Source organism: Geotrypetes seraphini, chromosome 18, assembly GCF_902459505.1.
Source record: "Geotrypetes seraphini chromosome 18, aGeoSer1.1, whole genome shotgun sequence".
In the NCBI taxonomy this organism is placed as follows: domain Eukaryota; kingdom Metazoa; phylum Chordata; class Amphibia; order Gymnophiona; family Dermophiidae; genus Geotrypetes; species Geotrypetes seraphini.
The window spans coordinates 32,629,019-32,644,204 of NC_047101.1; the positions used below are offsets into that span (position 1 = coordinate 32,629,019).

Below are 15,186 nucleotides of genomic sequence, written 5' to 3' on the forward strand. Positions count from 1 at the left end.
TATAGTATTTAAGTGTTACAGCCAAAGCCGTGCTAAATAGGATGAGGGAAATGTAATTATCATCTACATGGTTTGCATGAAATTTGAGACCGGATCATATCCCATCCAAGAAACTGTCAGTGAGGCTGGATTTTAGAGAAGCCTAGTTTTTCATAATTAAAAGCAAGTTCTTGAAAGTCCCACCCCTCCTTTGCTGGGTGCAACTCTGTTTCTAGCAGGCAAAGTGGGGAAGCTTGTTTCTTCACCCAGGCACCACAGTGGCAACCAGGCATGAAATGGATGGGCCTAGAAGCTGAGAAGCGAGAGTCGGAAGAGTCTGAAACTCAGATTGGGTGAAGAGCATGATACAGTACTTTCTACATTTATACAGATTGGCAAAAATTTGTTCTGCCCTGCAGGGAAAGGTGCCCAATTTCATACAAATTTGTCAAATTAAGAGCTCTATATTTGGACAAAAATAATTCCTAATTGCTCAGACATTTATTTTGCTCTCCATCTTGTAATTGCTTTGCAGGCAGATAGATTTTCAGGAGGAACCAGCGCCCTTAATGGGACAAACTATTGAAATTCACAGCAGCAGCTACAATGATATGTTATATAAAAATAAAGCAATATGTGCCTGATTCGGAGCCTGTCGTTTGCCTACCAATGGTGCAGTGCTCCCCATTCCAGCCCTCTTTGCATTCACATTTCCCATCTTTACAGGTTCCATGTTCTGTGCAGCGAGGATGGCATACCCGCTGGTCACATGCCACCCCAGTCCAGCCCTCCTCACAACGACATGCTCCGCCAATACAGACACCATGGGTACCACAGTCCACTGAACACAACTCTGAAAAACAGAGGCAAATCATTTTAACGGTTGCAACTAATACTTATAGCAAAGAGGCGCAATGGGGAGTAGTATAAGCTAGAATTACATGTTTTCACGGTTTTGTAGGGTGCATGAGATACAACGAATATTTAACCACTCAGACTGAGAGATGTCACATTACAATGCCAAACCTAAAATATGTTACAATACTTATTAAAACGTAGGAGGTCAAGATTCAAAGAGATTTACCTAACCTAGGGTTACCAGATTTTACATTAGTGAAATCTGGACCCTTAGATATAGCCCCCAGGGCCCATCTCTGCCCTAGCTCCGCCCCACACTGCCTGTCCTCGTCAGGCAGGAGGGCATCTGTGCAAGTACAGATGCCTTCCTGCCCGATGCAATTTCGAGGAAGCTTTTCAAAACCCGGACAAAGCGCCGTATGGACCCCCAGACGTGTCCTCGAAAAGGAGGCCCTGTCCGTGGAAATCCGGACACCTGGTACCCTAACCCAACCAGAAATGGCTCCTGCCTGGCTAAATGACTCGTGCGGGGCCCCAGCGGCAGGTGCTGCTGCAGATCAGTGAAGTGAAAGCCGGCTTTTTGGGGGGTGGTCCAGGGCAGAGTGAGTATTTATGTGGTTGTGTGATAATATTTAGCAGTTAACCGCCAAAGTTAAGCCTTTATCCAGTATCACTTAGACAGTTAAGTAATGAATATCGCACTTAACGGCATAAGAACTGGATATTCACTGCCAATGTTCGGACATGTCCCGACATTGAATATCCAGGAACAACACTGGCAATGGCTTAAAAAGCACTCAATGCTGCCTGCTGAATATCTATTCCTTTCTAAAAATACTTAAACTAATGCAAACCATGCATTGCATTATTATATATCACAGCATTATCAAGACAAATTATCTTACTTAGTAATATACCCTGTTTCCCTGAAAATAAGCCCTAGTTGAGATCGACCCCCGAAACTCCTCCCCCCCCGAATGTCCACAACACTCCATCCCTGACACTAGTGCTGCCCAATTCACTGAAAAAAATTGGACTTGTCAATTCAGTGACCCTCCCCCTCCACTCTAAGGCTTCCTAAAGCAGCAGCCAGCGGTGGCAGCGCTTTGAACGGGCTGCTTCGTGGCTTTGCTCACTGGGGCCTTCCCTCTGCTGCATCACTGATGACATCATCAGTGATGCGGCAAAGGGAAGGCCCCGGCGGGGAAGGCTTCAAAGAAGCCCGTTCAGAGTGCTGCTGCCACTGCTGTTTTGGGAGGCCTCGGAGTGGAGGTATGTGGGGAGAATTTTTTGAAGAACCCTTGTACATATAAAGTGTGATCGGTGCTCCATATATTAAGACCAATAGAGGGAAGGAACCATCACTGCCACACTTTGCTCCATACCTGCCCCAATAGTTCATTAATTGAATTATTCCCACAAGATGTATGTAAATAAAATTACTTATCTGCTCAAATGTTGATGTGTTGAAATCTCCTTCCCACAACAGAATTTATATGAACAACTATAACGAGTCCTTTTTTATGGTGATCATATGCAAAAAAATAGTGATCTAGCAATGTTTATGTTTATTTAAGATTTCATCTACCGCTCCTGCATTTTACTGACCTAAGCGGTTTACAAAGTATCAAACTAAAATGGAATTAGGTACTTGAGAAAAACGACCCCCATCTGTCCCGAAGACTCACAATCTAGCTAAAGTATCTGATAAACTAAAAATATGTAATAACAACATATAATACATTTCCAAGATCAAAAATCATAGAAATAGAAATAATGAAAGAAGATAAAAAATTTAAAATAAAATAAAACAAATTTATGAGATAGAAAAGTCTCTGAAGCAACCTGATAGCAAACAATCATATTTTTGTGCAGGTCTTAATACAACTCCCGGCACAGATCTGCCACTGGCAGAGCTTGAGAGCATTAAAGAAATTAACATTTCTAAAACATATCCATGAAAATTGTTACCGTATATACTTAAATATAAGTCGATCCGAATACAAGTTGAGACCCCCATTTTTCCCCCCAAAAAGGAGGGAAAATGGTTGACTCGAATAGAAGTTGGGCGGCTTAATATTCAAGTGTCCTGCCCTGCCAGGTTCTGCACTCAGCCCCACTCCCTGCCAAGTTCTGCACCCAGCCCCCTTCCCTCCCTTGCACTCAGTCCCATTCCCTACCAGGCTGTGAACCAAGCCCCCCTCCCAGCCAGGCTCTGAACACTGTCCCACCTTCCTTCCCTGTACCCTTTTCCCCCTAAAAAGAGCCAACCTCATCAGTGATGTCACAATGGCTTGATTGTCCCATACTCCCCTCTGCCCTCTAAACCAGCCAGCAGATTAATCCTTCCCCTTAACTTAAACCACCTAGTGGTAGGGCAGGATATGAGGGATCCCTCCCGTCTCCTACCCTGGCCAACACTAAGAATTATCACCCTTTCTCCTTCCCTCCCTTGCGTACCTGTTCCCTGGTGGTCCAATGTGTATCCCGCGCTGATATCCTCCCAAAGATTGTAAATGTAGTAGCCAGCGGCACACCCGGGCCAGCACGCAGCAGTGAGCTTTTCGTGCTGCCGGCCGACCCTGCACCACTCCTTGATAGGCTGCCACGAGAACCTTGAATCCCGTGAGAACTTGCGGCAGCCTATCAAGGAGCGGTGCAGGGCCGGCAGCACGAAAAGCTCGCTGCTGCATGACGGGAGGATTTCAGCGAGGGATACACGCTGGACCACCAGGGAACAGGTATGCGAGGGAGGGTGGTAATTATTAGTGTTGACCGGGGCAGGAGAAGGGAGGGATCCCTCCTTCCCCGGCCTAAGGCAGGCCTGCAGGGAGTCCAAGATGGCTTTGGGTGGTCACTGGGGGATGACCCAAATATAAACTGGGACCCCCATTTTTGGGCCAATTTTTTGGCCCCAAAATCCCGGTTTATATTCGAGTATATACGGTATATGAAATAAATAAATCCAGATCAACACAAATCAGTACAGATTAATACAAATTAAGGGACAAATTGCAAGTTCTTTCTCCTGAAGATTCGAAATGTGAAACTTGGCTCGAGTAAAAAGAGGGAGTGACAGCTTTGTAATGAGTCTGGACATATGAGTTGGGGAGATTTTCTGAAACATTTGGCTGAAGAAGTTATATTTTATAGTTTGAGTCAATTTTGGATATTTGAGTGACTATCATGGATGATCACTATTTTTTGCACACGATCACCATAAAAAGGACTCGTTATAGTCGTTCATATAAATTCTATTGTGGAAAGGAGATTCCAGCACTAATAATATACGAGGGATCTTCTAAAACTCTATTTATTAAATATCTCAAAAGCAAAATACCTTACTACCTGTGAGGTGACTAGTCACATGACTTTCTAAAACACGCCTTCTTACCCTTCTCCCATCCAAACTATTTCCCATGAAAATGTGGAAACATTTTGAAGAACCCTCATATATATATTATTAATCATAATTATATTTCATTTATACATTCGGATAAAGGGTATATTATTTGATTTGTGCACCACTAAACTACATTCCTAGAAGTTAATCATCAGTGGGGATAGGCGGGGCCAATACTTTTGCACTTAATGTACAGAAGAGTCTAAGTTACGTGTGTAACTGTCGCATTTCAGCACGTGGGATTCTAAATTTAGGCACGCCGATGCCGACTTCAGCTAGTTTTCTATAAGAACGCTTATAACTGGCGCTCTGAGCTGTGTGCGCAAATTTGGGTGCGTGTAATTTAATTGAATAAAGAGCCAATTAGCACTGATGTTTGGCTTCTTAACAAGCAATTAGTGTCCATTGGTTTTAATTTAAATGTACACATGTGCCTAAAATTTATATGTCCATATACAGTTTAAGGATCGGGATGTAAATATGTTTGGGTATAAATCTGTATCTTCAAGGACGCCTCAGCCCCACCACTCCACCGCTGTGTGATTTCTCAAAAAAACTGCGGGAAGATTTACATGGTGCCTCATCATTGGCTGTCCCACTTGTTGTATATCAAGTGTTTTTCTCAAAGAGCATTTTCCCTGTTTCTCTTATTTTTAAATACTTTCGTTTTTTAGTTATTTTAAATATGATAAATATAATAAATAATATAAATATAAAGTGCAATTGTACTTAGCTTAATCACAGCCAAACCTGGGAATCTGACCCGACATGTTTCGCACAAAGAAGTGCTGTATCAAGGGTCTCCCGAGGTCGCTGCCGTCATCCGACTCCAAGTAAGTTATGAGAGAAAGATCTGAGGTTGAGGCGTCCTTGAAGATACAAGTGTGGGGTAGATTTATACCCAAACATATTTACATCCAGATCCTTATAACTGTATATGGATTTCTGAAGACAGGGCTGGATATAACATAAACGGATATAGTTTGGCCATTTGGACTTAAAATTTATATGTGGCATCAAAAAGGGAGCATGGAAATGGGGTGGGGGGTCATGGATGGATCAGGGGTGTTCCTCAAAGTTATATGCATTATTATGTAATACAGGGCATCTGCACCTAATTACAGGTGTGAAATTTTGTACCACACTGTCGTTGGTGGAAATGGTGACAAATAAATTAGACATGGCTCCGGGAACTGGGCTAGATGGACTATTGGTCTGACCCAGGAAGAATATTCTTATGTTCTTATTGTAGCTGGCACAAGCAGCAGGTTGGAGTTGCCGCTCGCACCGCAAATGTTACAGAGGTACAAGGGAAGGAAAGAGGTGCACGCGCGTGGAAGTGGGGGGGGGGGGGCGGAGGGGAGGATGGGTGCCGGTGCTCCCACCAAGATGGCAACCAGGGTGAACCACCCCCCTTTACTACGCCACTGCTTGGGGGGAGGGAATTCATCAACGGAAACTACAGTTAGTTTACACTAATGATTAGTGTACACTAATCGATAAAGACCCCCCCATAGGAATATAATGGGCATCTTTAGCGTTTAGCTTATGCTAAGGCAATTAGGCATGCACTAACTTGGTTAGGGGAAAATTCTATAAAGAATGCCCAAAGTTAGGCGCCTACAATGTGGACTTCCAGCAACTTAGGCATCCAAATAGATTGAATAATAAGCACAATTAACGACTTTAACAAGCAATAATTGAAAGTTAGATGTGCAAAGGCTATGTGCGATTCACAGAATAGGTGTCCAGATTTTCTTAGACATACATCAGAAAAAGTTGCGCCTAAAGGGATAGGTGTGGGTGTGGTTTTAATATGGACGTCCTTTTACAGAATCGCTTGGCACTCAGCGTTCTTAAGCGTTCTAAGACGTCTATATTCTCACTTAAAATTTAGTTGTTACAAAACCAGGTCTACTTTTTGGCATGAATTGGGCGCTAGCTAGGCGAGAGTTAAGCATAGTTTAGGCATGCTAGATGCATTCAGATATAGTGGCACGGATTTTGATTTTTAGGGTGTACTCCTGTTTGATATTAAGGTAAAAAGATATTTAATAATGCATTACTTAAGCAAAGCACATGAAAAAATATATTGCATACTAAACCTCATTCCCAAAAGGTTACAAAAATAAGAGGATAAACACTACTCACAATGGCTGTGGACATATTTGATGCACAATATTGACATCATTGTGACATCACCAATATTCACCTAGAGGGCAGAATGTCACTAAAAACTAATAGGAACCCCTGCCTTAAAGGAAGCTCCTGTAGCTCAGTGGTTAAAGGCACTTCTTCCATCTTTCACACAACCATACCTTAACAGTTTCTTTTTGGTCTCATAAGAGAGTATGAGTTGTGGACAAGTATCAAGAGGACTTTGTCATTTACATTTAAGAACATAAGAATAGCCTTACTGGGTCAGACCAATGGTCCCAGTAGCCCGTCTTCACAGTGGACAATCTAGGTCACTAGTACCTGGCCAAAACCCAAGAAGTACCGATCCAGGGCATGCAGTGGCTTTCCCGTGTCTTTCTTAATAACTGACTATGGACTTTTCCTCCAGGAAATTGTCCAAACCTTTCTTAAAGCTACACTATCCGCTCTCACCACAACCTCTGGCAATGCGTTCCAGAGCTTAACTATTCTCTGAGTGAAACATTTTTTCATCCTATTGGTTTTAAAAGTATTTCCCTGTAACTTCATCAAGTGTCCCTTAATCTTTGTAATTTTTGACAGAGTGAAAAATTGATCCACTTGTTCTACTCCACTCAGGATTTTGTAGACTTCAATCATATCTCCTCTCAGCCATCTCTTTTCTAAGCTGAAGAGCCCTAACCTTTTTAGTTTTTCTTCATACGAGAATAGTTCCATCCCCTTTATCATCTTGGTCACTCTTCTTTGAACCTTTTCTAGCGCCACTATATCTTTCCTGTTTCAATAATATCCTCCAGGGATACCTCACACTGAACCATCCACTGTCGGCTTTCCCCCACATCTCAGTTTAAAAGCTGCTCTATCTCCTTTTTAAATGTTAGCACCAGCAGCCTGGTTCCATCCCAGTTAAAGTAGAGTCCGTCCTTTTGGAACAAGCTCCCCCTTTCCCAGAAGGTTGCCCAGTTCCTATCAAACTTAAATCCCTCATCCTTGCACCATTGTCTCAACCATGCATTGAAACTTATGAGCTCTACCTGCCTCTTGGTTCCTGTGTGTGGAACTGGGAGCATTTCTAAAAATGCTACCCTGGAGGATATGGATTTCAGCTTTCTACCTAAGAGCCTAAATTTGGCTTCCAGAACCTCCCTCCCACATTTTCCTATGTCATTGGTACCTACATGAAGCAAGACAGCTGGATCCTTCCCAGCACTATCTAAAATCCTATTTGACAGGTGAGGTCTGCCACCTTTGCACCAGGCAGACAAGTGACAAGGCGATCCTCACGCCCACCAGCCACCCAGCTATCTACATGCCTAATGATTGAATCACCAACAGCAACAGCTGTCCTAACTTTTCCCTCCTGGGCAGAAGCCCCTGGAGACACATCCTCAGTGCGAGAGGACATTGTATCTCCTGGTGGGCAAGTCCTAGCTACAAGATTATTTCCTACTTCACCAGGGTGATGCTCTCCTTCTAGGAGACCTCTCTCCTCCAAGGCAGCGCAGGGACTACCAGACTTCTCTACAACATTTACACTCTGTTATTTCCAGGGTCCAGAGGGAAACTTGTTTTAATCCTGAGATGGCTACGATCTCCTAAGGTATCATCTCACAATGCAGGTATCTCCTAAGGCAGTAGTCTCAAACTTGAGGCCCTTGGTATTATAAAGAATGATTCTTTATGGAAAATTTGTGCTTTATGTGTCCGGTGGTCGCATCCGCAACCGCCTTCAGCGCTCACCTCCAGCACAAGATTACGTACACAAGCACAAACTGCACTGCCTCCAATGGTTACCTTACGTTCTGGAACGTTGCCCGCCTCACTGCTGAAATCTCACCTAAGTGTTTTCCTGCGTCTGTATGTGATTGTGAGGTGGAGAGGACGATCGCATACAGACGCAGGTAAGCACTTGCATGAGGCAAATCTTACCCGACAACCCTTCAGCAATATTGTTTATAAAAATTTAAAAAGAACACTAGATAAGAGTTTGAGCCCACTGGGACAGAAGGGAAATATGATAAAGTAGCCAAATGTAAAAACCACTTAGGATATAAGCGGTGTATAAATAATTAAAAGAGGAGGAAGAGCCTGGCCAGCGGCCTCGAGCCCCCTCTGTAAATTGGGCAGCTTCCTGAATGCCATTTTGCTGCATTCAATTTTAATGTAATAAGCAGCATACAATCGTCATTCTAATGACGTGATAACGTTATAGACATCGTTAGGACGTCTATGCGATGCCTAAAAGGCGATTCTACAAAGCACACACATAAGAACACTTGATTCTATAAAGGATGCCTATTACATTCACTAGGTGTCGCTGATTCTCTATTGTGCGTCTCTGCATAACAGAATCGCGCTGAGCGTTGGGCTGCTGGATGTCTAAACGACGCCTAACTTTTAGGCGTCCTTTATAGAATTTGCCCTCTAGTGCCTGTTGATGAACTCCTCCCTTAGGCAGATATTTTGGGCATTGATTTTTTGGGCGCAATATCTAGACTTCAGTTCTTAATGTGCGTATGTACTCTTTAAAAATAAGCACACCAGTAGTAAAAAAATACCCCGCAGTATGTTGAGTAATTTACGTGTCCAGTCGTTGCGTGGTGAAGGTGTACGAGGCCCTGGGCTGATGTTTCCAGGAGGTGACCTCATTAAATTGAAGTTGAAGAGAAGAAATTGTTTAATTATGTCGATTTTATGATATGGTTTAAATGATGTAAACCGTTCAGTCTTTGTAAATGGTGTAAAAAAAGTTTTAAATAAATACATGATCACCTCCTTGTCTGATATTGAGGGGGTGGGCGGGGGTGGGGGGGTGGGGTGTGGAAAGAATAATTCATAATTAGCCTACTGATTGGTTAGAATTTACTTTATAACATCTACTCAAAATCTGTCAGACTCCTCTGATCAACCAGTAACAGAATGGTGCAGGAATTACTAGGACCATGATATAGTTAAGTCTTGATTGGTCTTTTTGCTGAAGCATTTGTACTCTCTCAGATATTCTTCCCTTTATTACCTCAATGTATTAGGTAATTTCTTTCTCTCATGTATTCCTTCCCGATGCTCCCCTAATTATTATGTAACTTCCTTCTTCTTACATTGTGTAATTCGCTGATTGTCCAGCCTTCTTTCTATGTGAACCGCCTAGAAGTCAGTTTGACTATGGCGGTATAGAAAAATAAAGTTATTATTATTAATAAAATGTAATCTCACTCTGTAATTACTATGTCACCTTCTTTAAGTAAGGAAATGTCATTTATGATTCTTGGATATTAGTTTTGATATTTGACTAATCCACTAGGATATACAGATTGAAGTCCAGCATAGCCACATGTCAACTATCAACAATCCAGTTTCCTACCTTTGTCCCTGTTGTTTGGCAGAACTGGGCTAACAGTTACACTAGAACATGGGAATTCCACCTTCATTAACTTGCATTTGTGTGTTTAATTGTGGCTTAATGATTGTTAGGTGTGCTGTATTTTTGGCAGCTTTATCAAATGCAGTTGGTGTAATGTCAGCAAGATGAGCATCTTACCGACGGAGCAGTCTGGCCCCATCCAGTTTGGATCACAGCTGCAGAGGCCCGTGTCGCTTACAAATGTTCCATGCCCGCTGCACTGCTCTGGGCACAGCGCTCTTCGATGCTCACAGTTCTGCCCTCCCCAGCCTGGGCTGCAAAGACATTCTCCATTTACGCAGACACCATGATTGGAACAGGCCGGATCAAAGCAATCCACTACAACACAGGAAAAGGACAAAAAACAACACAGCACAATCACAATTTGTTTTAGAGTTTTGTCATGCAGAACATAAGAAGAGCATTACTGGGTCAGACCAGTGGTCCATCTAGCTCAGTATCCCGTCTTCACGGAGGCCAATCCAAGTCACAAGTACCTGGCAAAACCCCAATATTAGCAGCATTCCATGCCACTGATCCAAAGTGGCTTAAAAATTTTAGACAGGTACTTATTTTGTACCTGGGGCAATGAAGAATTAAGTAAATGGCCAACAAAGATGGCATCCTAAAGTTGGACATCCTGATGGCCAAGATGTCTAGGTAGGCGATTCCCCCACCCCCCAAAAATTGGACGTCTAGCAGAGGAGGAAGAGGGAGGAGTTTCCTGGGTAAATAGAAAGGGATTTCTTTGCTCAGAGGGAGATCTGTGAAGTCTGTGAGCAGTGAAGGTCACAAATGAGAAAGGCATGGAAAGGTTTGAGAGAGAGATGGGACCAACTGAGCTGCCTGGAGGTCACCTGGAGGTATGCTTCTGAGGGGGTGTTAAATATAGTTTCTGTGAAGAGATCTGTAGAAGTTCCACTTTTTCTGTTTTATCTATAGTAGGTGTATTGATGTGTTAGGGCCTAGTGTAAGACATGTAGTGCTGCCTCTTCATAGGTAGGGTTCTTGTTGTTTAAATGATAGCATTGATACTACTGTTGTATGACATGTTTGCTACATGTATGTTGAGATAGGATTGTTTTCAGGTTTTAGACTTTTTCACAATGTGCCTAGTAGTGGAGATATTTATGTTGCTAGTGTTTATATAGTTCATTGATGAATACGCTTTTGAAGTGTAGTAAATAAGTATCTGAAGGACTTTCAATTTTTATGACCTCAGCGGCTACACTCCAGCATCATGTTTCATGTAAAGCTGGAGTTATACCATAGCCAGCCTCCTCATCGGTCATTGGCCTATAGCAAACTTTTGAATCACAGAGAGCAAAAATGGATTTATGAATTGAACTCGGTTACCCCGAGGGGACTGAATGCTGAATTCGAATGGATGACGCTTGTGTGAAAGTGGGAATGGCTGTGCTGTATGCTTGGTGATTGGTTGACTTGATACTGACTTTGTTTAAAGGAAGTAAAAAAAGACGGATTGAAACCAACATAGAGATAGTGATGTGATGGTTTATATGGTGAGAAGCTCTGCTGAGCTATTATTTCTTATCTTTAACTCTGTATAGTTAAGGTTTTCGTTTTGTATTTAGAACTATGATGGAAATTACAATACGTTTCACTATTCTAGGGGATACTCCTTGAAACAGCTCTCTGGCGAAACGCTGAATTTTCATCGGAGCCCCAAGTTCTCTATATGAGATAAGTCATTTTGGGCTTTTAAGAGTTCATCAAAATTAATTAATTTATATATCACAAGATAGTTAAGCAATGACCGATGAGGAGGCTGGCTACGGTATAACTCCAGCTTTACATGAAACATGATGCTGGAGTGTAGTCGCTGAAGTCATAAAAATTGAAAGTCATACTTATTTACAACACTTCAAAAGCATATTCATCAATGAACTATATAAAAACTTTTTTAATAGTGTGGAAGAGTGCAGCACTGACCGATTGACTGTAATTAATCAGCTTCACTCAAAGATTTTTTCTATATTTCTGAGGGCCAAAACAGATTGCTATTGTTTATATAACACGAGAATCAGAATATTTTCAGACGGTAACTTTCATGGAGAAAAGTCTTAGTTCTGATCTGTTGGATGGAGGTTACATTTTTTGTGGATTTAGGAAATGTTTACATTTAACTCATACCTTACTCCCTGATTTTAGTTATAAGGAGGACCCATTCCTTCATTTCAGGTGCCTTGGGGAGATGTGAGGGGGGGGGGGGGGCGTGTGGGCAGAGCATGAGGCAGGACACTAAGAGCTGGGTTGTTAAGGGCATCATCTCTTCCCTCACCTCAGCCAGCAGATTACCTTTAGGTGTCCCTGAGTGTTGCCATACCTGGTCTTTGCTACTGCTCAGGGCATTGGATGAGCCCCCAGTCCGTTGCAGTTTGGGTTACGTAGGCTTTGCATGCAGTGCTGTTTCCTGATCTGGCCAAATCTGCCATCACTGCATCAACATTGCATCTTGAGGTCTCTCCCATGGCCCTTATAGGTGTAATAATAAGGTCTTGGCTCTCTCCGTCATTTGCTGTGACCTGCCCAGAGCCAGGACCCAACCCTGTGGTGTGGCTCGATCCTATAAATATTCTGAAATAATTCCAGGATGTCACTAGGGGCTATTCTTTGTACCAACTGCAGCAAAGATCTCTGCAACAGTGCAATTCAGAACCAGAGCACCCCATAGCTAAGAGATGACGGTTACTGCAGATGGACAGACTTGATGGGCCACTTGGCCTTTATCTGCTATCATGTTTCTAAGTTTCTATCTTCTTATCCCCACTTATGACTCTCTGCCAATCTATCGGTTTGTCTGTACACTTTCCACCATAAATGTAGTAGGTAGGGTGGGATATGGGCCAGGATCTTCTTCTCTATGATTCACTACACCACTCACCAGGCTACTTAAGATACCTGCTTGCTCCTCTACTACAATGTCTACAATGTTCCTAGAGGCTGTTATGTACTGTTTCATTCACATCTTTGGAAGGAGGAGGGGGGGAGGGAGTCAGTGACCACTGGGGAGTGTGAGGGGTCATGGCTTCATGCATCCAATGGTCATCTGGGCAGTTTGGGTATCTTTTTTGATTCTTCTGCACTTTTAAAACAGGTCTAGGGACTACATCTAACTCCAGACTACCTCTACTTTAGGAAATAGATTTCTTCACCCAAGCCTTCAATACATAGCGTGATTGACTATACAGTCATTCTGCACTAGGATTAACCAGCCACACACACTAAGCCAGTCTCTTATACCTTATTTAACTGTATAAACAACTTGCCTTAAATTTAGTCTCCCATCTGTTTATCCAAACACAATCTGTACCACCCATCTTGTCCTTATCTAATATCTGCGCTTGGTCCCTCGGCTACAGGATAACCTGTATTGTAGAAAATAATTATCATCATATCTATGTCATTTGAATGTTCTGATTTGTACTTATTAGGCTGCTGGCAGTGAGATCGGAAGGAGGGGCTTCAGCACGGAAAGCTCGCTCCTCCTGCCCATACACCGCTGGACCACCAGGGAAAAGATATGCGGGGCAGGGGGAGGAGGAAAAAATTGTTTGTATCAGCCGGGATGGGAGACGGGAGGTGAAAGTTGTGATGCTCCCCTGTAATTGAGGCTCACAATACTGCCGGCTGGATGCACCCTTCGCCGCACTTTTAAAACAGGTCTAGTTCCAAATGTCCAAATGACACCCTGGATACCTTCAAATTGATTTCATTATCCTTGTAAGATGTCCAAGTCTTAAGGCTGCCTTAATCCCACACAAAACATACCTCTAACACACCTCCTTAAAATTTAGATGTAGTGGAGGAAAAAAGACCTTTGTAAATCAACACAGGAATAAGAAATAAGAAAGCAAATGATAATATAATGGAGCTTCTGCCATGTTGTGAGGAATGAGGAATTGAACCTCAGCGAGTTATGATACTCGGGGGGGGGGGGGGGGGCCTGAAATCCCATAGGCATTAACAGCAGTTTATCTGTACTGTGCCTGAAATTTATTACTGTGTTGCATTGTTTTGTAAATCGGCACTTGGACGTTTTGGTGATTAAAATGTCCACGTGCCACTTTATGCCATTTTTAAAAAATGTCTTTCTGTTTTGAAAATGAGCCCCTTAGTAACTAGAGTTCCTGGTGTTGCCCCACGTAGAGCTGGCAATGAAATGCATTTCACATATTAGAAGTTCAGAATTTTCCACAGGGCCATGCCAAAAGCCCATGGATTATACTTAGGACATTAAAATGTCAAATAAAACAGGTACAACAATGAAACTGCCAAAAAATAAAACCATAGTATGGATAAGCAAATCTAATTCATCAATTTCGTTTGAATCCCCACCACTCATAGCAAAGCAGGAGTGAAACCTGAGAAATATGCTATTTTACTTCTCTGTGCAAATTTGTTAACAGGTTTATCAATGTTTCTGCAACAAAAATGATAGATTGCAGGTATTGATTCTGGGGGTCTTTTCCACTTTAGGTAAATTGTTTGGATGGCATGGCCATGATAAATATTAGAAAGTTGAAATAAAGAAGCTAACTGGAATTTAAAGGAAAAGGGCAAAAGAAAGGGAAAATGTGTACGTCCTCACCTGGAATTCTGCATCCAGCACCGGTCGCCGTACATGAAGAAAGGGTCCAGAGAAGAGCGACTAAAATGGTTAAGGGGCTGGAGGAGTTGCCATACAGTGAGAGATTAGAGAAACTGGGCCTCTTCTCCCTTGAAAAGAGGAGACTGAGAGGAAACATGATCGAAACATTCAAGATAATGAAGGGAATAGACTTAGTAGATAGGGACAGGTTGTTCACCCTCTCCAAGGTAGGAAGAATGAGAGGGCACTCTCTAAAGTTAAAAGGGGATAGATCCCGTACAAACGTAAGGAAGTTCTTCTTCACCCAGAGAGTGGCAGAAAACTGGAACGCTCTTCCGGAGGCTGTTATAGGGGAAAACACCCTCCAGGGATTCAAGACAAAGTTAGACAAGTTCCTGCTGAACCGGAGCGTATGCAGGTAGGGCTGGTCTCAGGGCACTGGTCTTTGACCTGGAGGCCACCACAGGAGCAGACTGCTGGGCACGATGGACTACTGGTCTGACCCAGCAGCGGCAAATTCTTATTTTCTTATGTGCTGATTCTTATAACTTAATTTCCTAGCTTGATAACTGCACATGGATCAAACCAATCCGTTCTCTGGCAGCGCAGATCAATAGGAAACGCTGCATCCTTGCCTCAGAATTCAGAGGCTGAATGTGTATGTGTTTTGATAGGCTGTTCATTCAGTCACAAAATAAGTAAATAAGAATGCTGTCGGTTTTTGGAACAGCCAGAAAATCATTTTATATTTGAGTTGTTGGTTGAACACAAAAGATG

At 42.7% G+C, this 15,186-nt stretch overlaps 1 protein-coding gene across 4 annotated transcripts in view; it reads right to left on the minus strand.

Annotated features, from left to right (window-relative positions):
* The window catches only part of TENM2 (teneurin transmembrane protein 2), a 1,365,678-nt gene that overhangs the window by 255,738 nt on the left and 1,094,754 nt on the right, over positions 1-15,186 (minus strand). For all 4 annotated transcript variants that reach the window (XM_033927365.1, XM_033927364.1, XM_033927366.1 and 1 more), the window contains 2 exons: positions 9,936-10,136; positions 647-832 (listed from right to left, as the gene is read on the minus strand). In XM_033927365.1, the coding sequence (XP_033783256.1) occupies positions 647-832; positions 9,936-10,136 (387 nt within the window). The remainder of the gene's footprint in view (positions 1-646; positions 833-9,935; positions 10,137-15,186) is intronic.